Source organism: Falco naumanni, chromosome 13 (assembly GCF_017639655.2).
Source record: "Falco naumanni isolate bFalNau1 chromosome 13, bFalNau1.pat, whole genome shotgun sequence".
NCBI lineage: Eukaryota > Metazoa > Chordata > Aves > Falconiformes > Falconidae > Falco > Falco naumanni.
In genome coordinates, this window is record NC_054066.1 from 17,292,250 (window position 1) to 17,317,895 (window position 25,646).

Genomic DNA, 25,646 nt, shown 5'->3' on the forward strand with positions numbered 1-25,646 from the left:
TGCAAAACATCACCACCGGCGCTTATTCTCCCAAGATAAGAGATTATGAAACTAATACACTACCGTGGGTTGCCAGCAACAAGAAGATTTTGCAAGGCACTTTGCTAATTCTGTACTTTGTCCTTAACTGCACCACAGCTGATGCACTAGGGCTAAACAGTTGCAGGGCTGGTAGGAAGCACCTTACAGCAATACTTCAGCACTGGGCCAGGTAAAGACTCAGATTCCTGTTGGAAAACAGTTCTCAAGAGCAGCAGGATAAATGTTTTCCAGAGTGCTCAATGCCTATCCAAATCAGCAGACACCTCAAATGTATCAGGAAAGATTTAAATCAACCTAGTTTTTCACACCTTCCTAGCAAAGGATTTTAGTAGGTGGAAGTAAAGCACTTAAGCCCAACAGAAGTGCTCCTACCATAATTATTATCAAGATATTGCTGACTGCAAGACTGTACAGCTTTGCCAGTTGCTCTGAAGGCAGCTGATACCCGATGCAGGCACACTGCCTGTGCCATTACAAAGAAGTGCCAAGAAATAAAAGGCTCCACCCACCCCTTCAGCTAAGATCAGGGCTGGAACTGAAAGAGATATCTAACTCACTCATCGCAATGATTTGGTTTGCATCTTTAGCCTCTTTTGTCATTAAATAAAATTAAAAAAAAAAAAAAAAAAAAAAAGAGAGACTGAAAAACTTACTTATGCATCAGACTTTCCACTCAGGTCACATACATCCTTCAGGAAGATGTTCCATCCTTTCAGGAGGAACAAGCTCAAGTTTGGACATTGCTCTGGTCCCCTCCAAGCCACGAGGGGAAGATGCATACAGTCTTTTCCACACCAGCTCAGACCCAAATCCCCACAGAATGCCGGGGTGCTAGCGGCAGGTCTCACAGACTCTGCACTCCCTCCAGCTCTATTTCTAAAATGGAAACAACCCCATAAGTCTAGTTTGAACAGCTTTTCCCTCAGAGCTACTGTGCAGCTAAATACATCAAACACTCGAAAGCCCACAGATAGAATGATAATGTGCACCATATACTCAATGTGTAGAGCGAAGGACCAAATAGCTTTGGTTGAACCAAAGACATCAACAGTTACCAAGATAGGTTCCCAGGCACTATAGCTCTTAAGTCCTAATTACCATGCGTCATGGCTTTTAGCGCTATAACAAATCCGTGTGAGTAATCTTACTGTTGGGTCATTGCTTTTTCCAGGAAAAGAGGAGACTATTTCACATCCCAGTAGCATTACAGGTTCCCAGTGTGATGGAGTGCATTGGACTAGAAGAGGTCCTGGAGTCAGTAGCTCTTGTCCTGGCTACCAGACCTGCTACAGCATAACCAACGACTCCTCAACTCAATCCCACCTGTAAGCACACTGTCTCCTGCACTATTTAGAAGGGGATCTATCTGAGATCCATAGGGCTGTGCAATAAGCACCACCACATTAATTTTAAGAAACTAAATGCAAGAACAATAAAGAAGAAAATATTCTTCTTCCAAAAGGGACAAGCCTCCTGTAAGAAAGGCAGAGAGATTGATTCTCTTCTCCACCCCATGCAAACGTCCTGCACAGTTATTTCATGTTAAGTAGTAAGATAACCCCAGCAGGTTGCCTGGGTAGCTTCCAACACCAACTAAACAGGTAATGCACAACCTAAAGAAAACAGAGTCCTTCATTTCACGGGGCAGGGGGCAAGAAAGAAACAAAACCCAACAAATCCCCCTGCCAAAACCAAACAAAACCAAAAAACCCAACTAAACTGCAGCATGCCTTCCCTTCCAGAAACCACCAATCAGCCCCTCGGCCACAGCCAGGTTGGTAGCCAACACCCTACATACGCTAAACAGGAGAAATTGGTGCACATCAATAATTTGCAAACACACACCATCACACTTGAAAAATGCTATGTTCTGTTTGCTGGGGGAGGGAGGAAAGTCTGAGTGATTTTCACTGGGATTAGCTATTCCACTCTGCATATCATGCCACATCTACATCCTTTAGGTTTACATAGACAGCACAATTTTAAGAGCCATACCCTGTAAGGCTGCAGCCTACTTGTTTCCACCTAGACACAGTTCTGTGGAACTCAGCAGAACTTCTTGTTCAAGTTAAAGTCCACATATGCAGGTATTCACAGGCTCGGAGAATAAGATAAATCCATGAAAAAGCAATGTGAGGGCAAGTTTCTACTCACCCATAAAGGCTGTAAGCTTTGGAGTTGTTTTACTCCCCCCAGCTGTAATTGTTTTCCTTTTTACCTAAACTTTGAGTTTTGCCCCTTGGTTAATTCATTTAACTCAGCAAGAAGTATTTTTCAGCCAGAAGCAGGGTGCCTTTTAAACAAGCACAGCCCAAAGCAGGAATGCCTGCAATTCCTGACTCCTACCACCTGCCACAGGTTCACCTAAAAGAGCTTGTCTAATTTGGTGATTATCAGAATGACAGCGCATCCCACTTCACACAAATATTAAGTCTGGATATCCTACATTTTGTAAATATTTCTAAGTATTTTCCAATGCACATAAAAATAGTATCACTGACTTCCCTAGAGCTGTAATTTAGGTTTTAATGAAGAAAAAAAAAAAAAAAAAGGAAAAAAGTTTCTGAATTGTGCTCTTGAAAAAAAGTTCTTACATAGAAAACAACTTCATTTCCGAAAGTCAGACCACTTTATGTAAGCTTTCATTAGAGTACCTAGGCTATGCTTAGTTATTTTGAAAATTCAGACAGTTTAAACCAGGAAAAAGTCCAAGATCCACCCCCCTGCACACAGTCATTTCTTTACTCTGAGCTTCTGCACAGCAATTTGACATGTAATAGGAAAATATATAAACAAAAAAAAAAAGAGGTGGTGGAAAAAAAATTATACAATATTACCTCCATGACATGCAACAAATCATGAGACATCAGAACTCCATAATCTTAAATCAAATTGATTAATAACCCAAACACTCAGCTTCCTAGAATTAAAACAGAGGCCAAGAGTTTCTTATGTTCTCCTATTACCAGCTGGACAACATAATGTCAACAAGGATCTGAAGAGCCATGAAGTATGGATGATTTACAAAGGCACCCTCTCACACTCCCAAGAGATGTAAACATAACTGAAGACAAAGACCTACATCAGGAAAACCAGAGAAAGACTGCAAGATTTCAGCAAGGCTTTTTTTTGCCTGATTTCAGTGGCTGAGAAGAACTGTAGGATTTCTGGGCACCTGGCTGAGCTGTGATCCTATGTGCTGAGTTTGTACAGCAACGTTGAAAAGTTGGATAAAAAATAAGAATCTTTAAATATAAGAGGAACCAATTAAAATACAAAGGGGGAGGTGAAGCAGGGGCTGAAGAGGAAAACTCCAGTAGCTGATTAAAGCTGCTTTGTTTCTTGAGCTTTTTACTGGATGGTAACCATTGATGGTTATCAGTCATTTCAGACATGCAGCATTTTATTGTGTTGAGAGGGCAGCATTAGGCTGGACATGATATCTGTGTGTCATCCACAGTGAAAGGCTGCAGACACCGTAACCACCAAAGTATGGCCATAGGGCACAAGGACAATGAATAATCAGGTCAGAATAGCACCAGGGCTTGAGGTTAACTCCAAAATTCATCATTATGCTCAATAAAATCTGACTATGCCAGATTTCAGACACCAAGGTAAAATACTCCAGTTAGGTAACATTTTAGTCAGAACAAGAAATTCAGATCATCTGCAAGTTAAAATAAGCCAAGCAGTTAAACATACACCAAAAAAAGGAGAAAAAAAAAAAGCAGCCACACATAAATCCCCCACACCCACCCTTTGAAGCGTGGTGCTACTACAGAATATAAGAATTCATAAGAAGAGTTATAGGAGGGCAAAGGGCAAATTAAAACAAGTTAGAGCAAGCAAAGGAAAAAAGGTTACACTGCAGCACGAGAGTCCCTATAGATTAAAAGGAAGATCTACTGGATTTTCTATTGTATTTGGCCATTTCATCCATCCAAATGAGATGAGAACACTCCTGGATGATGTTCTCAAAAGCCTGAGACACCAAACAGCAGACTGAGAGGCTTTCAAGGTTGAGCAGGGAGTCGAAAGGACTGGCTGCCAAATTCTGATTATGCCCCAACTACAGAGAACAAAAGGAGGCAGGGCTTTGCCTTCCAACACTTTATTTTGTATATTAAAGCAGCTCCTGACCTGCACCAAGCTGGCATTGCCTGCACCCAAGGTTGGGTCTGTTGGGGTTCAGTACAACAGCACACACAAAGCTGGGGGACAACTCTAACCGTCCCTCCCTCTGCGGTACATGTCAGGAACACCGCTTCACATCACTGCTGCAACCTACTCCTAAGACACAAGCAGGAGCTTTAAATGGTGTTTTCCAAAGATGCCAGGCTGTGCATGCACCAGACCCACAAAAGCTGGTCTTTGCGGGGTGTGTGTGTTTAGGCAGACACAACATTCATGCCAACTCAGTGCTTCTTCCACAGTGACTTCACCCCATCGGCTTTACAACCATGAAGAATATTTTCCCCAATGATTTAAATCATGTTAACACATATTCTGCACACCCAGGATTTCCACAGGGCTCTCTGGTATGTGCCCCCCAACGTCTAACAGCACAATCAAACCCACTTCTCAGTACTTCCCTCTCTGTCCAATCCTGCTGACTTCGGCAAACACCGAGACACCTGGTGCCAGGGTCACTTACACAAGTCATGGCTTCAGAGATCTACATTTGATGTGCTCACCTGGACAGACCTTTCACTGTCCAAACTGAGATGTTAATAGATTTATTCGGAATGGAATCGCTCACATTAACAGAAAGACAGGAACATTTTCTGCTTAGATTTTCCTAATTTTAGTGGCTGCTTGCAATAAGCAAGTTAGCTAAGCTAACTGCAAGAAATTTCTAGTTGCTTGCCCCCCAATGCATGTGATTTCAATAGCCAAAGACAGAGAGGGGGTCTTCCAGATCTCTTGAGAAACAATGTACCTACCAATTTCCATCCAATACCACATTAAACTCCTTACCCCTCCAACTGAAACATTCACAGTTGCTTTGAGATGCACAGCACAGTGGACTGACAAAGGCTCATCTCTACAGCTTTCCCACCTCAGTATTCAAGTAGTAGTTCCCCGTTTGCAAAATATTAGAACACACCTAGCCAGTGTATGTTCTAGTTTCCTTTTTAAGAACTTGGACACTTATCTGCTGCTGAAAGAGGGTGGAGGGAAATTCACTCATCTACTTAGCGCTGGTCAGTCACCACCAGCACTCCTGAGAGAGTAAATTCTTATGCTACAGATCAAATGCAGACTAAAACGGCAGCAGTGATAAATCACAGTAAAGGCTCACAGAGGCTATTGAGGGTCTCTCAGAGACACAACATAAATCTGAAGAATCCAGATTTTACAGAGCAGTCAGGCAGAATTTTATTCTTTTCTTTGAGCAATCACACCCCAAAAAAGTATTTCATGATGCATAAAGATGTCATAACGTTACCTAAAAAAGACAAAAAACCAAACCCAAGCAAAATGACTAAATACTTGAAGTCATTTCCCATGCAGCAGAGAGATCCACTTTGCTGACTTGACACTTTTGCTGGGAGCATGCTTCAGTCCTCAGCAGCTGCAGGCTGAGAGGGCACATCCACCTATTCCTAGTGTTCTGTTCACCCCCGCTCCCCAGACGCCACGCACCAGCCCCGCACACCAGCCCCCGTATGCCCCTAGACTGCGGCTCTGTGGCATGGGGATCTTTGCCTCAGCGCACAGCCAAAAAGCCCATCACTGCACCTCCTCCCCTCTCCCCGTTCCCAGAAGTCGGCAAGTTTCTTTGTATTTACTTCCTAGATGTGGATTAAAACTGAAAGATTCATATCTGCCCAGACACAATCTATCCCTTTCATTCCCAGACACTACCCCACCATAAAATATTTCCCCTTCCCTCCCTAAACTGGGCGTTTCCTCCCACTCTCTTGCCCTTGGTAAAAACATTCATCTTCTTGCCATCTTGAGGAAGTTGGATTCGTCTCAAATTTCACCAGGTCCCCTTGTATACCACTTCCCAAAGTCCTTGGGGGGAAGTTTAATCCGGATCCAAACTCTGGAATCAATCCCAAGAGGCTGCTGGGATCCAATCAATGCATTAATTTTCAAGCATGCTCAGCCTTGCCGCTTGGGTCCACTTCCAACCAGAGCGGACGGCTGAGCCCAAGCCCAGAAATACATCACACCTCTAGCCATCTATTCTAGTTATTAACAGGCACATCCTGGTTAAAACACTGCTGCTTTAGTTGTACCATTAAGACTCCAGGTGAAACAGCAGTGGCAGGGGATTTGCAAAAATACAAGATATCATTGAGTCTTCCTGGATCAACTCCAAATCAGTCAAACATAGCACAAACTAAAAGAAAAACATACGAATAAAAACCCAACAACACCACTTCACCACCCCCTAAAAAACCCACCAACACCACCCCCAAAACACCACCATGAACACATATTTAATGTTTTTGTTGCTTGCTTGTGCATGGAGCTTATAACAATAGCCAGTAATTTCAAACAAAATCATCAAGTTTAGATTCAAGTTCCCAAAGAGGATTCAAGTTTAATTTGCCAATGCCAAGGAACTAAAACTTCCATGCTTCTTTCTGAGACTTCCTGAACAGTCATTTCTTACTGATTTTACACCTTATATTAGAAATCTTACAGAAATAAAAGCCCAATCATCTTAAATCTCATCCTGCTCTATTTGTTCTTTGCTCAAGGTAATGGCAAGCAACTAAGCTAAACCTGGAAAGCCTCTCAGGCTTTTTGTTAGAAGAGAGCTGGGACTCTCCGCGGGAGCCAGTCTGCTTATAGGAAATAGGTTCACCCCTGCATTTCACTGCTCTTCCTTCTCAGTAGCTTACAGTCAAATCACAACATGCAGACTCCTGTTTCTCCTGGGCTCGGCTGCTAAGGCTATAGCCCATGGTTTGCCCCTACTGAAAAGCAGCTCCAAATCCCCACAGCGGTTACAGCATCTTCTCCCAGCATATCAAACATCTGGTGGGAAGCTCCGTTTGGGAGACTACAGATTGGAAGATTTCTCAGAAAGAATTTAATACTATAACTAAAGAAATTAAAAAAAAACCCAGGAAGTTTTATTCACTTGGAAAGACCCACTCGCATGCCCAGCCATGGCTGAGCTCATGTATCTCTCTAAAGATCACAGCCTTGGTTAGTTGTCACAGGATTGCAAAGTGGCTTTGCATGGCGCCGAGACAGCAGAGAATCTAGAAAACGTGTACAAGTGAAAAAAAAAAGTTGAACCTCAACACCCTTGGAGAGAAATTATTTTCCTCTTAATTCCACTTGATACCAAAATTGACTTGACACTAATCCAGGCCAAGTGGCACAAAGAGCTTGAGCTCACTTCTCTGCTGGAGAGGATGGAGTGGAGTGTTTCTGTTGGTATATGAGAAGCTCCTCTCCTTTCTGATGATTTATGCAACCTCACTTTAAAAGAGTTGCATTCATTTTATTGCCTACTCTGCACATTCTCAAGAGGCGTTGGAGGCAGTGCCAGAAAAATAACAGGGTTTAACAGTGTCTAGCACAAATCCATGGGTGCAAGAGCTCCTTTCTGAAGCGTTTCCAGATATTTTTTTTCCCCTCAGTGGGAACATTTTGTAAATAGAATTTAAAATTTGCCTTGAGCCAGGCAACACCCGCTTTTATTCAGCCCTTCACGATAATGGAATAAGTAGTTTCTCCACCGGTTATAGCCAACGTCTTCCAGAGGAAAGAAAGAGCAAAGCACATGGTTTACACCCTCTCACATCCCACATCCACAGCTTTCCTGTTGCAGATGCCATGTCTTCCTCATTGAACTAGTGAAGCTTCTGTCTCACAGAGAACAGCTGCAATTGGAAATAAACCCTTCTACTGGGCAGAACTTGGCAGATGCAGCCCGAAAGGTCACCACCAGATGGGTTGAAACACACAAGGCAGACAAAGCTTCCTTCTGTTGTTTCTGTATGCTCAGGGACAGGGAGAAAAGAAAAACAATTCCACTTGATTTAAAACCATTACTTCATTATTAGAAAAAGACAAAGTAAAAAGAAAAAACAACAGCTCCTGAGGGAGCTAGGCAGTAGCATAAGTGAGCCTGTGTTGGGGAATAAAAAAAAAAAATAAAATCAGAGAATTCAGGTGTTCATGACATTGTGGAAGATTCGAACAATCAGACTGATACGAATAAACCAGTTAAAACAGCAGTTCATGTATTCCCCAAGAAATAATCCTGAACAGAAAGTATACAGATAGCCTCAGTTGAGACAGGATGAAATTAACTTACATCAAACAAAAATGGATCATCAGTTACAACCAACAGTTCAAGATGTAAAATGCCCTCACTGCACTGCAATGGCAGCTCTTTTCCATCTCTCACAGTAAAAACCTTTTCATTGTAGAAAATATCTAGTATTAGTTTCTTGACAAAGGAAGCATGCTAAAAATTTGCCAACAACTAAGAAGATCCTCGTCCCTGATTTCATACTGCTTATTAAGACTAGTTTTGAGCACGGAAAATTGTAAAACAGATGTAATTTCCAATCTGATGTCCAGTGTAATTAAATTACTGTGCAAACCACAAAACGTGTTACTGAGCAGTAATGACACTTTACACACAGACGAACTATCCTGATTGCTGCAGAAGTATTGCACACACACAGAGAAGGTAAAGTTGTGCAGACGGACGGAATATCATCAGGTTTCATTTTTGTCTATTAAGGGATATATTCATTCTTTCCACCCACATGCAGGTTACAATCACTTATTTCTGGGCTACACCCACAGCCTCAGACTGCTGAGGTCCAGTCCCTCCATCTAAAGCAAGGAGAGGATTTCTCCAGGTAACATCCCCAATTCACTGCTCAACCTGGGGGTCACGTTACCTCTACTATCAAGACTGATATCACCAAAAATTTTTAGTACGCTATTATGAAACAACAGAAGGCCATCCACGGCACGACGAACCTGCTCCAGCAAGTGGTTGGACCCTCATCAGAAACACACTCAACTCTTGCCCTTGTCTGCATTTCTCCCCCAGAGTAGTCCTCTCGTTTCAGCTGGGAGAGAGATGGGAGCACATGGCAAGAGGCAGGTCCCAGCTTACCGCTGCCCATCTCTCTAGACTACTTCAGTCTCTTCATTGGCACACACAAACAGGGCAGCAGCATCCGCTCAGTCTCTCCAAACAAGAGATTTGGGCATACCTAACCTTAGACTTTTCTATCTCAGGAAAAATTGCAGTCCAGTTGTAAAGGTTTAAAAACCCCTCAGAGAGCCTCTACATCCTCGCAGAAGACCTTTGTAGCCCAAGGATAAGACACATGCCTCACAAACCTGCACAGAAGATACATGACAAAAACTTTAGCCCCTTGAGTGCAATTACAGCAAAAATGAAGGATGAATACACAAAAAGCGTAGCTGGAATTGCAGCTGGACACCACCAAGGACTACAACCCCCAATGCACCTCCCTATTTCTTGCTCTTAATGAGAGACTGTGTCCGAACCTGTAGGGCGTTGATACCATTTCAATAAATAGAGGCCACTGAAAGGCACAGCCCTCGTACCTGAGCCCTGCACAGCTCAGGGAGAGATTTCCTCCCAGGGACTGAAAGCTGTCTGCCTACTCCGAGCCAGCGGAACTCTGAGACATCATCACAATTAATAGGAGGAAGGACCAGGACAGAGGTTCAGGTTTAGCCAAAACCTTCCTTGAGAAACTCGTTAGGTTTCACATAGTGTCTATCCAAGTGCTTTCATCTTGCAGTAGGACAAGCTGTGGGGTGCAGAGGGTACTGCACAGATGGGTCTTTCTCCCTCGCATCTCCAGACTGGAGGAAGGCAGCAGGTGAGCTGCTCTCCTGGGCAGCGACATGGCAGTGTCCTTCAGAGACTGCTTCCTTCGCCCCAGGTTTGGCTGAGAGCCACAGAGAAGACGCAGCAGGAGGGAAAGACCCTTTGCCAAATGCAGTCAGGGTGACCTCTGCCACGTGGCGAAACCAGCCAAAGAAAGGAGCACCAGAGGGGCCATGGCTTTGTTCTCTTTGGTAGTTCACAGCCAAATCAAGGCTGACAGCAAGGATAATAAACCCCAGTCATGCTTTTACTGCACACCAATGAAGCTGATGCTCAAAAATGAATTGCAGCTCGGTTCCCTTAACCTTAAACTAATGTTAGCTGAACCAACATCCCAAGATAGGTGCAAGAAATGTTCCTTTCACTGAGGAGATCCATCTCCCTCAGGACATCCTTCCAGACCACCCCAGAGACCCACATGTCTGCTCCTGCAAAAAGGAAGGACTCGCATCTCGGGCACTAGAGGTCAAACACATGCATCTGAATAGTTATTTTAAAAAGCTAAGAGGGAAAAGAAAAGTAAAACAAAAAAAGCCCCCTTCTGAACAGGCTATCCTAACCCTCAAAGGTATTCACAGCAATCTGTATACAATTTTTCTTAATCTGCAGTGTGAAGGAATGCTGCCAAAAAGCCATAAAGCAGAGCATAAGACTTTTTAGCATAAAACCAGTTTTCCCCACTCCCCTCCCAAAACTATGATAAAAATCTTAACGGAAAGAGATTCTTTAATTTGTGTCTCTCCCACAAAGAGCAGGAAGGTCCTTGGGAAGGCTGAGGGTTATAATAAAAATCACAGCACGCATTTCTTATCAGTGTTTGAACAAGATGTGTTTATCCTTTTGGCAATGCCTTAATTTGATTTCAGCAAACACTCCAAATTCTGCATCATCGTCTCAGCCAAACTGCAGAAGAATCCAGAGTCTCCAAAGGGAATCTCTAGTGCTCTCATCCTCGCTTCCCAATACTCAGGAAACTTGGACAAGAATGGACAAACTTGCAGATACACTCTTCACCCCCAATTTTGGGCACGTTCCTCTGCAAACATTTGTGCACAACACCTAAAATTCCAGATGCGGAGACGAGGTAGGAAGACACAGTGAGATCCAAAAGGTTCCTGCACATCAGCACCTCATCATCCCATTATAACTGCCCCAACGTCTCTCTCCTCTTCACATCTCCTACTCATAAACACACAGAAACGGATCTCCAGGGTCATCAAGTCCAGTGCTCCGCCAACAAAGGGCTTAATTGTTCTTATAGTCAACCCAGATCAAATGCTGGGTTAGATTAAGCTGCAAAAGTGGTTGGGGCAGGTTCCATCTCCAGCCTTTCAGGGCTGTGATTCACTTCAACACCCTTCTCCCCTCTTTCAGCTTTTCACAACCAGAATTTTCCTATTTGGGAAGAATTCCTCATCCAACCGCAGCATTCGGCACCACGCTTGCGGGCATGGGTGCTGTAGGGCTGTGGGCGATGGTGCAAGCTCACCGCCCTGGCCATGCAGCTTGCGCTGGGGCTTGTGCAAGGGCCAGTTCCCAGGCTGTGGGGTGGAACGTGCTGGCACAGAGAGCAGAGCTTGGCATCTGCAAGCAGGCAGCGAGCGTCCTGGGACAGCTGGGCCAAGCACCCCAAGAAACGGGCTTTGGGGAGGAGGGGACTCCCTGCTTTCCATTTTAAAATTTGACATAAATTGGAGGGGAAAAAATTTACTTCTCCCCTTCAAATGAATTCTTTTGTCTGTTTTTAAACCCAAACTATAGTCTACAGCAAGTTTTTAATGAGTTGGTATGGCTGCCTTCTGCACAATCCAGCAACAGCTCTAAAATCTAAACTCTAGCAAGCACCAATTGCAACAAATCATTACTTCTACACTGAGAACTTTTATTTATCTTATTATAATTTTTTTTCTTTTTTAAGGAAACCATGCCAAAGCCTACACCTGGTTTTCAAGCTTAGGATGAGCAAGGTTCATCACCACCAATAGGTTTTAATTGAGCATTAACAAGTCTCCCTCTCTTTTGAGAGGAGTCATTGGAAAGGCTGCTCTTCCTCAGAAATACAGCCAAGTCAATGCTAATCAGGTTTGCCTTCCCCAGCGTGCAATGCTTCACTGGCTGAACAAAGTCAGTGCACCATGTTCAAATCCAAGAAGGGGAAAGGAGGGGGGGTGGGAGGGGTTGGTGATGGGGAGAGAAAAAAAAAAATAAATCAGAGCTAAAGCCTTTTAAAAAACTTCCCCTGACAGCAACGGTGATTAGCAGCATTTAAGCGGAGCGAGAACGCTCCTGAGCGCATAGCTTCTGACAGATGAGCCCAGCAAGTCAACCATAGGGACTCCACAGCCCCACTGCTGCTATTCAGCGAAAGTTGATCAGATAGCAGCAGACAAATAATGCCAAGCAAACACTCTGAGAAGTGCTCTCTCCACATTTAAGAGTTTATAATTAACCTGGGGAGGGTGGAAAAGAGTCACCAATTCGGGTCTTCTGCCTGGCGGCAGCAGGTAAAACCCACATGCACACTGGGCGTCTGCACTCCCCGCAGGAGAGGGGATGGGGAAAGCACACCGGTTTCAATTTACCCCTTGCTCCCCCCGAGTCGCAAACCTGCCATCCCAGGTGTGCAAGCCCCACGTCTACTTTTAACTGGTTTTTCCTCGCCACCTATTGCATCTTCTAGCTGTGCTGCCGGCCTTGCAATTCCTATTTTGTTTTCTTTTCCAAGTGGCTGAGCTTCTGTCTGCTTCAAGTCTCGTACCCCGTGCCCTCCACTTCAAGCATTTTCACCAGGAATACACACACACACGCACGCGCACACTCACACACACGCACAGAGGAGCTTTTGCTGCATTGCCATTCTGACGAGTGTCAACACAGCTGCTGTCTCTGCTGGAATGTAAACCAATATCGTCGCTAGATCTCCCTCAACCCCAGGTAACTTCCTCAAAGATTTCAACAGTGTGTGGCAATTCTCTCCACTACCACCTCACAAAACATTGGCCCAGTTGGTTAAAAGTGATTAAATAAATTTTTAAAAATAATAATAATAATTAAAAAAAAATAAAGCTTCGTCTGAAGTTTGCATTCCACTCACATCCACGCGGTACAAAGGGCTGTAGAAAGCAAAATGCATCCATTGTACACACATTCATCCTCGTATGTTCAGACAAACACCTTGTATAAAATATCTTGCTGCTGCAAGTCATAAGGAAAGGTATTAACAGCACTGAGTAAAAGAGTTATTGGTGTGGACGCTAATGCAACACTTGCAGCAGAGAAGCTTTGTCTCTATATTATTTTACTTTAAAAGGTAACCTAAGAAGGCATTTACAATGCATTTCTAGTTATTTCCTAGATACTATCCTTTTCTAACAATGAGCAGCAATTTTGGCAATAAAAGACTAGTAAATGAGTTATAATGCAGTCAACACCGATACTGTTCGGACTGCTACAGGAACACGACCTGTACACATTGCCTGCAGTAAGCGACTGCTTTGCCTTGCTTCTCCAATGGAAGGAAGCTATGTTTGACTGATCAAGGTTCCCAAAACAAATTCACGGTCCCAAATGCAAAGTTCACTCTCCTTCAGGTATTTAGCCCAGCAAACTCCACTGCCCATTGTAAAGTGCAAAAGTTTCAGAAAAGAAGTGTATATTCTACACCTAATTTCAGGACTACAAGGGTGAAGAAATCACATGCATTCACTAAAAATATACTGAAGACATTATAGCTCAAACCTAGAATCCTTACCTCGCTATACTGGGACTGGGCATTGTTTTCCAGGTACAACATGTTAGCCGTCAAATTGATCAGTGCTGCTGTTCTTTCTTCTGGCTCCAGGATTTTGACAAACACCTCCCACCCCCTAGAAGACCCTAAAAATATGTGATGCTACTTGGAAGATAACAGGACTCGGAGTGTGCCTCTCTGCATAATTGAAGTTTCCCTTATATACCTAACTATAGGCAAGGAGGAGGAGGTGGGGCTCTCCTACCTTACCTGTCCAATCTGTCAAAGTGCCACCTGGAGTCCTCCACTCCAATGGAGAGAGGCCTCTCCCAGCTCATTAAGTAGTTAGAATTCCTTATCACCAATCTCTAAAAAGCAAGCGAAGGGAAGGGGGGGAAATGACACACCAGAAGAGAGAGAGGGAGGGAGAAAGAAAAGGAGAGAGAGCAGAAGAAAGAAGAAAGGAAATTATAACTTTCCCTTGTCACTTTCCTACAATTTTGGGAACTCAAAAGACAGGCACAGAGTTGCTCCAAAGGAGCTGCTCCAAGAAACTTATCGTGTTTATTTGTTTTCTGAGAATACTCCAGGGTGTTTTTTCAGGCACAGGCTTTGCCTTTGCCAAAGCCCAAAATGTTCGGGAAGAGACCGAGATGCAACACTCAAGACGGGTGGTGCAGTAACACAGCCGAGCTCTGGCTGCTGCGGCACGCAGGTCTGGGACAAAACCCACAGGGAGCTCTCCGAGAAGCAATCGCTGCTACATGCGCCGTGGTGATCCAGCTACATTCTCAGTCATCTGTGTGCTCTCGCCCATGCTCACAGCCAACAGGTCCTGTGTTTGCAGGACATCACTCCAGCTACATTTTTTCCACTCCTTTGCAATTACTTCTAACTCACGCCACAGTAATAAATCTTAAAATAATCTCTCTTAAACCAGGAAATGTTAAAAAAAAAAATAAAGTAGTAAAAAAGGTAACTCATCCAAAGGGACTTGCAATTTTGAATTAATATATGGGAGAAGTTGTTTGAGTACTGCTCAGTAAAAACCACCTGGACACGGTGCCCACAGCAAACTAAAGATTTTGGAAAGAAAGATGGGAAAAGCACTTAGCTGAGACAGCCTCTGGGAGAACAGAGCGAGCAGGCAGGCAGATCAGAACAGCCCCAGTGATTTCACTCTGAACAAGCAGAGTCCCCCATCCTGTCCCAGTGTCCCGAGCGGAGATGCCCAAGCATGCCAGTGGTGCGAGGTCTGGGCTGTGCCAGGGGCAGCACCAGCTGCCCTCCCAGAGCGGGGTTGGCTTGTCCCTCTGGAAGGGGTCCGGGGTCCGCTGCTGCCGTCCCACCGAGCCAGCGGGGTGCACAGTGAGAACAAAAGGCGGCTCGCTTTGCCTGCTCCCAAAGAGCAGGGTAAAGTGCCATCAAGAAAAGGGAAACAAAACACCTCTTTAAAGGAGTGGGGAGGGGGAAAGAGAGGAAACCAAACATCCAGATCAGAGCTTGGCCTGCCCTCCCAGCCTAATGACAGAGCTCTTATTTGAGGACCTGTTGTCAAGCAGACTGGTGCCTAATTGCTGAGTACCCGCACGAACAGCGCTGCACCGAACACCAAACCTCCCGCTGCGGGTGGTGAGCGACCCGCCCACGGGGGCTTTGCAGCGGGGAGAGGGGTCCCAGCAGGGCTGGAACCCCCCCACGGACCCAGCGCCTCTGTGCAGCCTCTGCCCAGGAGCTGCTGCTCCCTGCCATGCCAGCTCCCTCACCTCCAGGCACTGTTTAACCCCAGCTTCTCTGGGCACACAGGGAGGGGAGTCCACATTCACAGGAGATGCGAGTAAGCCAGCTGTGCTGCTCAAGGTGCTAATGGCTCTCTACTCTGCCTTCTCCAGCATACGGCAGCAGCAGGAGCCACCAGTTCCTGCCAATCTGCAAATTAAAGGTCACAGCAAGCTCGCGCCAGCCTCTTACCAGGCTAGAGATGGACAGCACATTCATAAGACTGCTGCTGCTAATAAAATGGGCCAAAATCATCTTCAGGTAGGAACCAACATAAGAGCAAACACAGAGAACTGCAGTGCCTCCCCACTCTGCAAAAGCTCCTTGCCACAAGAAGCAGGGTAGGTACCTCATTTAGCTCTAACCCTGTGAGCACAGCTCAGTGGGGGACTGCTGGGCCCAAAAGCAAAAGGTTTCGAGTACATCCCGCACGCCTTCTCAATTTCTCCTTCACCGAGGACTATGCAAGGAGGTGCTTTCAAGAATGGGCTGCAGAGAGGAGCACTGAGCAGTCCCCAGCCAAGGGAGGGCCCTACCTACCACCAACAGCAACATCCCAGCTTCAGCTGGGGCCGCACGCACCTACAGCACTCCTGAACTGCCAACAAGAGCCTGCTGAGCACACGGCAGGTTTCCTACATCACAGGAACAACTCAACGGACCACTGCCACAGCTCCTTCCCCTCCTCTCCATCCACCCCAGCACCGCCTGACACCAGGGGCTACAGCTTGTGCACTTTCCTGATCTCACCCGAGATGGGTACAAGCCAAAAAAGCCACACAAGCACTAATCTGGAGATACAGGCAAGGTTTGCAGGGAGCAGCCACAGCACCATTTGCCAAACAGGTCACTTCGTAGCACCACTGCAAAGCTTGCACAGAGCTGGACATCAAGGTAGAAGTCACCTGTGGATTTTCTTCTGTCTAATAGCAAGGAAAAGTTCTGCTCTGCTCAGAGGACCATTTTGACCCCTGAACGCCGTCAAGGTTTTGATACCAGCCCGTAAGTCCAAAAGATATTGAAGAGAAGGAAAGAGGAGGAGAAGGTACATACATAGATCTCCCAACCTCAGTGAGTCATTGCAAAAAACCTCTTTTACTAGCTGTGCTACGAAACCCAGAAGATCCTCCTTTTCCAAGTCATTAATGCAGCACTGTTGTGTTAGGTATCTGCTATCTTCTGTCCCACAGGTGGCTGGAGGTGGCTGTGGGTGAAGCAACACCCAGATGCACTACAGAGAGATATGTGGAAGTTTATCCAAAGAGATCTGCATGTCAAACATGAGGAGAAGTGTATATAGCATGAATAAATTGACATGTCAGCACAAATCCCTGCCCTCTGTACACACAGCCCCAACCTGGCTCAGGGTTTCAGAGGCATTAGCCTGTGCAGTCACCTTGAAGTGGATGCTGGACAAGTGTTTTTTTGCAAATCAGTCATACACAAGCAACACAAAGGAGGCCACAACCACCGTGACAGGGGCGGCAGGAGGTAACAGAGCATATACCAGACACTACGGCCACCAGCACTGCTGCAACCCAGGCACAAGTGCACTGCTCTCATCACCCCAGGGCTCCAAACATTATTTCACTGGATTCAGACCTAAATGCACCCTCCTCATAAGATGCTTCCCCCAGCCCACAGGCTGCTGTCATGCCTTAACTATTCATACCAACACCAATGGCACAAGGGAAGAGTAAAGGCTTGATCACTTGCCTGTCTGCCTTATTATGAGTAAAGGAAGCTCCTAGGGTCTCGTTTGATTCCCTCCTTTTGCAAATGCAAAGATTTCCCACAGATGAGTCTCCAACAACCTAAGAGCAGCAAGGCAGCATCTCTTCGAGGCTCTCAGAGGGAAACCTGACAGCCCAAAATAGCTTGTGCTCCAATGGCTGAGTCACAAAACCAAAGGGACACCTCCCACCTCCTCAGCCTGCACACTCACTTCCTAGCAATGGGACAGCGATAGTTATCATTTATCTGAGCCTTCTGGACAGGTCTCCAAGGGAAACACCAACATCAGTCCTTTTGCAACTGTGATGGTCGAAAAGCCATGGCAAGACAATCTTTGTAGATAGCTATTATACCTTATGATACCGATTAGCCTAGTCAGAAAAAGCAAACAGATTTAGGTAAAGGCCCTCCTTTCACATGTTGAAAAGAATTACTTCATACTGAGGCCAGATGAACAAGGTTTAACTTTATTCTTCTTGTCCAACAAGCTCCCCCCTATGCCAAATAGAAAAATAACAAACTAGAAACTAAAGAAATCAACCCAAAGCATCAGGAGTTGAATGCTTAGTTGGATTTAACTTAAAAAAAACCAACAAACAAAACCCCCCAAAAAACCCCACAGAGCTGCTCATCCTTGGGAAAGGAAGTCTTTTTAAAACAATTTACCTCCAATACTATAGGAAACTAAAAGCAGTAATTGCTAGTTAGATTTGAAAGTTTCAGCTGTGTCCCTCCCAGGTGTGACTCAGATGTTTTAGAAAACTTCTGGAAATGCTTTGTGGCTACTGCAGGTATGTCGAAGAACAAAATAATATGCAAACAAGACCCCTAAGTTTCCAAAATGAGGCATCAGCCAAGTCAAACTGCTGATTCAAATGCTTTCTTTGAATGCACGTTCCCCATGCTGTTATATGGTTTGTCTCAGCCTCTCTCACTGGTACCACTCACAAGTTCTTAATAACCCTTCCTGGATGCAACATAAGTGCCCTAAATCACAATGACTAAAATAGCATTGCCACAATTGTAGCGTTAATTTGAGATTGAAATTTCTTGTACAAGGGGTGTGTGTGTGCACACCTGCCTGCATGTTAGGCGGTTCATGCAGAATTTCCTGCAGATCAAAGAAAAAAAAATAACCTGCTCAGTCCTCTCCACTCTTATAAAAATAGCATCTGGATCAACTGCATCACCAAAGACTGTGACATTCACTCAGCTCAGAAGTGTTTACAAATTAGGACTGAGATAACAGGAGGAGAGAAAAAAATAGAATGTGGGATTTGGTTTTTTTTGCTGTTTGTTACATCTGAATAACTGCTGAATGCTCAAAAAACAAGGCTCTGCCACTTGGCTTTGGAAATCTTCCTGTGAAGACTTTACAGGGACAGACGTGATAGACTGCAATAGCAGGCAGCCAGAGCAAAAAGAAAATACATTTTTGAAAGTAAAAGTCACCCTCCGCCTTTGAAAACTCATGCAGAGCTTCATTGCTCAAACCACAAAGAGAAGAAAAAGAACCCAGCACATACTGAAACAGGGACTTCCCCCTTTTTTTTTGTTTCAAAAAAAAAAGTAATCTATGGGAAGACAAAATAAATAAACCCAATAAAAGAAAAATATGTTGCTGAAAGGCAGCATCCTGCCTGCTGTTGACTGGTTACAGCCTTGTGCACATTCCCAGCTGGCTGCTCCCAGCACTGCATGTGAGGTGCAGCTCACCCATAGGCAGGAGAGGGATGAGCACCCCCAGCTCCTGTAGGTTTAACTGCTCTGCTGCACCCACAAGAAGATCTGATGCCCTCCTGGCTTCCCCATCACTGACCCAGGGACAGGTCTGATGCCCAGAACTTCCTTTAGAAAGCACTCAAGCGTACGAGCCTTCAAGCTAGAAATATGCCCTGGCTGCAAGTCCTTGGTGCTGAGAATCAATCCTTTCTTCCAAGAACTTCCAATTGGCACTTTCCTCCATCACACCCTCCCCAATTTTTAAAACTGCAAGGTAAAGAGACAGACTGGCTGTGGGCAGGAGGAAAGCCCAGCTCCTGGCTCTGCCCATGCACAGGTTGGCTTCTCCTTCCCCCAGGAGCGAGCCCTCCCCAAGGCAATCGCCTGTCACAACAGCCCTGCCCTCCGACCCTGGGTAAACATCTGCACGCTGCTATTTGAGCTCCTATAGCCTCGTTATCTCCCCCAGAACACCCCTAGGGCTAATTAGAGAGTTAATGGCATCATGTCAGGAGATAACGCTACATGGGGGGAAGCAGGGAGAGGGAAGGTGGAAAGGAGTTGTGAAACAAAACCAGTTCCCTTCACAACCACTGTGCAATATTGGTTTAGGAAGGGTGCACGCAGCCCCCGGGGACTCTGCCCTCCAGCTGCTGAGCTCCACCTAATAAGAGCAAGACACTCCTTTGGAGAGATTCAGCCCTCCAGCCAAGATGATGCAAGGTCCCTACGCCTTCCCCACCGTCTGCACAGCCAAAAATCCCTCTAACCCCATCAAAGGCAGGTCATTCCCACCAAAGTGCCAGCAGGGACACGCTTCCCACAGTTGGTATACAATGCAGGGCACCAAGCATACAGATGATTTATCAAAAGGTGTGTTTATTCCTGGTTCTCCTTTAGTATAATTTTCCTACTTCTTTTTGTACCCTGGTAACTGTCTTCTTTAAAAAGATTTGCTTTCACTAAAAATGCTTAGAGATAAAAGGAAACAACCACCTGGACACAGAGATCTTTGCAAGGCAGCTGATAAGCCTGCAAAACCGCTGGCCAGCAGACACTTGAGCAGGCACTTTTGCACAGATGGGTGCAAAAACACGGGTCGGTGGACACTCACGGATGGAGACATGACAAAGGGACTTCGGGGGTTCAAGCCTCTGCTATCAGCAGCTCTTTTGTCAGATTAAAAATCATCAACATTCAAACTGCATTTTTGCCTGAGGAAGATCTTCAGCTGCTCAGCACAGCACGATTGACAGCCCTCCCCCCATATTTATAAAATATTTTGCAAAAGCAAGAGGGAGAAAGCGACACAAGAAAATTCATGAGAATTGCTCCTGAGCAGCATGAACAGCCCCATCCCTCCAGCTGGAGGTGGGACTGGGTCATGGCACAAGCCCGCATCCCAGAGACAGAGTGCTCTGGCCAGGGAAAGGGAAAAAAACAGGAGATAGCGACAGATTAGAGTCTTTGTTTTTAATTACCAGAGAGGAGCAACTGTTGACAGACCAGGGTTGTTGCACAAGCAGCTGAGGGGAAAGTGTTATTCTTCCCTTATCTTATATAAACTACAGATTGCTCTCGGGAAACACACCAGTGTTCATAAACACAGTCACAGCAGCTCTTTCCAGCTGCCCTCTGCTATGCTGCCAGCTCCTTCCTACCCAAGCCCTTGTACCATAACCCAGTATTAGAAAAAAAGTTATCGCTTCGCAATACTTCAAGAACAGTCTCCCAAATCTCTGGTTAAACCCTAACCCTGCAATCAATGGCCATTCCTGCTTCTCACGTGAGCACATCACCACCCTGTATTGCCCTGGTGGGTTGGGCCACAACATACACCCAGGGGCTGCCAGGGAGCCCAGCTGTTCCTCATTTCCTCTGCAGAAGTGTATTTTGCAGTGCTGGTCTTTGTCTGGGTGCCCTCTGTCCGCTCTCACGTGCCATGTCCGCCACCACTATGGCAACAGCCATAGGGTGAACAGGTTCAGTTATCTGGGCAGAGACCTTCCCCAAAAGATTGATTGCTTTAGTTCCTGACTTTAATTTTAATCCAGTATGGACATCACCATCAGACCCACTGTACCCATCCATGCCCTCAAAGAGAAAGAAAAGTGCTTCAGGGCATCTTTTCCTTCTATTTAAGCAGGCTGAAGATAAAAACCCATGCTTTTGGAGTGACATTTACACTCATTACTGAAAACTCCTTTGATTTTTCATTAATCTCTGCAAATTCAAATGCTGATTAGCAGAGTTCATTCAGTAGTGAACAAACTAACCCAGGCCACAAACCACTCCTTAATCTATGCTTCACAGAGATAGATTTAATTTTCTGTGACTGCTTGACAATTCACTCCCTCATTAATTTCAATGTTATCAAATCAGTGACAGCGAGGTAGAAAGTAGATGGTAGAGACATTCAGAATAAAGCATTACCTAGCCCAAAAGTCTCCTCGTGAGAAGTTGGAGGAAAAAATAATAGTCATTAACAGGACTGTGGGCAGGATCTGCAGAACCACAAAGCAACATATGTATTGAGACTTTGGATGCATAAGACTCTTCAAAGCAAGAATCCCAATTAATGCAAGAGAGGACTTTAAAAACAAAAGCTACACCCCACAGCTCACTGCAGCACAAACGCTTTGGCTGTGTTGGACAAGGAAGAGGAGTGGGACGCTCCCAGCGCTGCGCTCCAGGTTTGTCTTAGCGTGGAAGGACCACCTTGTGAGCCTGGCCACCCCTCCCAGGCATGGCCAGCACTGCAGCTTGCAACTGCACTGTGATGTCCTCTCCATCACTCTCACCCTACAAAGGGGGTGCTACAAAGCTTGGCAAAGTTATCATTTTGCTGGATGTGGAAAGCTCAATTCATCACTCCGTCTCCAGCTAACAAGAAGAAAAACACCTCATTTCCCTCCTTTCAGCAATTTGTTTAAAAAAAAACAAAAAACCAAAAAACAAACCACACAAAATCAAACAACAAAAAAACAAAACAAACAAAGTCCAGAGGAAGGTGAACTTTGGGGATGGCCGCTCCACTCCTGTTGGTGTTCAAGCTCCGTAGCTTGCTGAAACTCCAGCTGCCCAAAGGTTTTACCAAGTATGGGCTCTAACCCAATCAAAGTGCTCCCAACAGATATGAGAATTATGTTTATAGTTTACAGAAAGAGAAGAAAAAAAAAAGGGTGGAGTGGAAAATCCTATCAACTAGATAGAAACATACAGTGAAATTCACACCAAGACATCACAAATCTTAAACTTGCTTGGGAGGCAAAAGTGCCTACGATCTGTTGCTCCAAGATCAAGATGTGTTTTGATTAAGCTTGTGCAGACCTTTTAAAGACGTAAAAGAAGTTCCAACACATTATTGCTCCATATTTAAGCAAGCAGCATGTGCAGCACCATGGAAACCTTTGGAGGCAGGCCTAGCTGCTTGGGGATGGTGTTTTCTGAATTGACTGCTGCTTTTGTTCAGAGGTATTTGCATGTAGGCAGATGACAGGACTTGCAATTGCAACACTTCCACCTCAGGTGCTTGTAGTAGCTGGGGAGTTAAAGCCAGCCCTCCAGAGAGGCCAGCCCAGAACCAATGCAAAACGCCCTGTCTCACAGACTGCTCTCTTCCAGCAGGTTTGCTCTTTTCAGCTTAGAATTAGTTTATTCCTTCCCAAGATGAATCTAAAGCAAGATACTGAAAGGGCAAAAATGTTAAAGGAATTTTAAATACAGTACTAAAGTGATTTATAGCACAGCAGATGGATCACCCATTGGTTTTCTTCAATACCATTGAGAATTCAGGGAATTGGCATTAAAACACTTGATGTAACAACACTCATCAACCGCCTGCACTCCTACAAAAAGAAGTGCAGCCAGCCCTGGTCTGCAGCCAGAACCAGGGCAAAAAAGCACAGGAAAAGGAGCTGGTGAAAAATTATTTTAAAGAAACATGAATATGTCTTTACTACAGGCAGAACGAGAGAAGTCTTCAGGCTTTGGCCAAACTGAATGTACAAATGCATTCTCTGTGTGCATCCTTTATCTGAAAGGACTGACCAGTTCTGGATTTGGACCTACAGCCTTAAGTGTGATGATTAGATTGTTTGGAGGGACCTACGCTGCAGATGGTAATTCTGCTGAATGTTTAAAGCCAAGCCTAAATTAGGAGAGCTTATGAGTTCAACTGCAAACAAGAGGTGCTGGAGGGGAACTTCCAACAGAATAATGCATTTGCTCATTATGGAAATGCTTTTGCATAATTTCAACTTTCTTTGCACAGCTATGGAACGAACAAATACCCACAAAGAAGAGAAACTTGGCAAGCCTCAAACTCTCTCAAGCACAAACCAGACAGTAATAAAAGCTTTGATCACATCCCTGTGCTGTACAAAGACCTTCCTTCCTTTCCACGATCAATCTGGGAACACTTAGGCATGGAAACAGACGGCCACACAACCCACTTTGCTGCATCTCCTTATCAAATTGGCCTTATCCTCCAGGTGCAAAGCCATTTCCCAACAAAATGCAGGGCTGCAGCACCTGCCAGAGCCCTGGGAAGCATGCACCATGCGTTAGTCAGTCCCTGCACCAAGACACTCGCCCTGCACTACCCAACCGCACTGCACCTGCCACACCAACTCCCTGCCTCGCTGTCAGTACACAGGGATGTCCTCCCTGTCCTGCAGTCCCACTACCCTTTAACCAGTTTTCATTTGCTTCCTCAGCCATTACCTTGCAACAAGAAGAGTTCTCTTCTCCTGACACAGAAAGACACTTTTAAGCAAGCAATTAAAAGTTAAAGATCAGAGCCTGTGCTTTAATATTGAGTCATTGGATAGGATGCAACAGACATCCTTCCGGACAGTGGGTTGGGTTTTTTTATGTCTGTCCATCATATTGTTGCACACCTGATCCTGACCACAGTTCCCAGGTGAGGGGCTCCTGGGGGCCCAGGAATTCATTGTACAGTCACCAGAAATGAATTATTGAACCAATTTACACTGTGCTAAGGCTGAGAGCATGCAGAAGAGAGCCAGCAGCCACCTGGGGCCAGAGTAGCTCTGCAGGGGCCTCAGCCTCACTCCTCTCCAGCTTGCTGGGCTGCTTCAGCACATGGAGGTGCGTAAGGTGGCACCTCCATGAGCCTACAGCTGGTTAAGACTGGGAGAGGTTTCTTGTTTCCATTGGGAAGCATCAAATACCAACTCTGAGATTTGTCATTGGTGCAAGAGCTGAGGCCCTCAACACCTCTGTATGGGCCTCATCCAGCCTCCCCTACAACCTACTTTCATCTCCACCTCTGTGTATAAAGCAGAACAGCAAAGTTACAGAGCTGAAGCTTTCGTTTTTAGAACTATAAAATACATGATGCAACTTCAAAATTTCTGTAGCCACCAGACTTGGGACACCCACAGCCTGTGAAGCTGAGGACCCAAACCCAAAAGGACACAGCCCTGTCTGAAGCACCCACAGCAGCATCCCCAGGGCAGAAACCCACCCCACAGAGTGCCTACAAGCCACATACAGCAAATCCCCACCATTATTTGCAGAAGATGAGGAAGAACAAATAAAACAAAGCAAAAAAAAAAAAAAAGGCAAGGAATTCTCTCTCCCTTTTATGGGGAGGGACAGATCCAGGTTAAGAAAACTCTGACCACAGCGACTGTCTGGGGAAAAGGCATTCCACTGAACTGGTTAGGCAAGGGGCTGTGGGAGGACGGCTTGCTCAGGGGCATGAAAGGAAAGTATGTACAGGGGGAGGGGGATGAGCTGCTCCATCACTGGGGACAGCACTCCTGCTCCTGCCAGAGAGGTCCCTGAAGCCCTGGACATGCTGCTGGGATGGTGGCAGAAAAATTTCAGACTCCGCAAGCCCTTAAAAAAACAATTTTACCTGGATATTGCCCACTGAAGTCCTTAGCCCAAACCAGCTTTGCTTGGGCCCAGACCAGCATCTCTTAGCATTGGCGAGCAGTTTAAAGGACTTCTGAGGGATGGTAAGAAAAGCAGTTTTACACCTGGTACGGCAGGCTGACAGCACACCAGGAGGGCTCCAAGGCAATGCAGGGGTTATTGCGCTGCCACAGAAGTTCTTCGAGTGGTCTCCAGACCCCTCCTGCCTGTAGCTTCAGGGCATTTAGTCAGCCAAGGGGAAAAAAAGTAAAAAATATTCCTATAAGTTTACCTGGTTTCTAGCACTGGAGGATACAGCTTTTGAGACCAGTGTTCCTCTTGAATGCAGAGAGCTGGCCATCACCCCATCACAGACCCCACAGCCGGTAGCCGCATCCTTGCTCAGGGAAGGGGCTGGGACCACCTTCATCGGCAGGCCTAACAAACGGTACGTAGCCCACAAGGACGCACAATCAACTTACCTTCCTGGCCATCTGCAGCTCCTTCCTGTGCCAGGGCCATGGCAGAGACTGAATGTTCTCCACACCCACAGGGACCACCAGCCCCTCACTCCAGTTATGCAAAAAGGCAGATCTCTGCTGGGATTTCCCAGCCTGCCTGTGGTTAACGCCATGGGAGAGCAAGGGGCACAGCAGCAGCCTCACAGATGGGCCACCCAGGACATTGTGAAAGAGCCGGTCACAAGGCACACAGCCTGGAAAGGCTGCTGACTGTCTAATGTTACACCAGACCCACAAACCCTCTTCCTGTCCCCTCCAGCCCTTTTAATGCCAAGGTAGTGGTGATCACCAGTTTCTCTTGCCCCTTTCTTATATGGGACACAGGAAGAACATTCCTTCCTCAAAAACAAGAGTGCAAGAACCGAAAGGTCTT

General features: G+C 45.6%; 1 protein-coding gene across 1 annotated transcript in view; it reads right to left on the reverse strand.

Moving 5' to 3' along the window:
* TP63 (tumor protein p63) overlaps window positions 1-25,402 on the reverse strand; it is an 81,135-nt gene extending 55,733 nt beyond the window's left edge. The window contains exon 1 of the mRNA XM_040613800.1: window positions 25,235-25,402. Coding sequence (XP_040469734.1) covers window positions 25,235-25,246 — 12 coding nt within the window. The 5' untranslated portion in view covers window positions 25,247-25,402. The remainder of the gene's footprint in view (window positions 1-25,234) is intronic.
* Window positions 25,403-25,646: the final 244 nt, after the last annotated feature.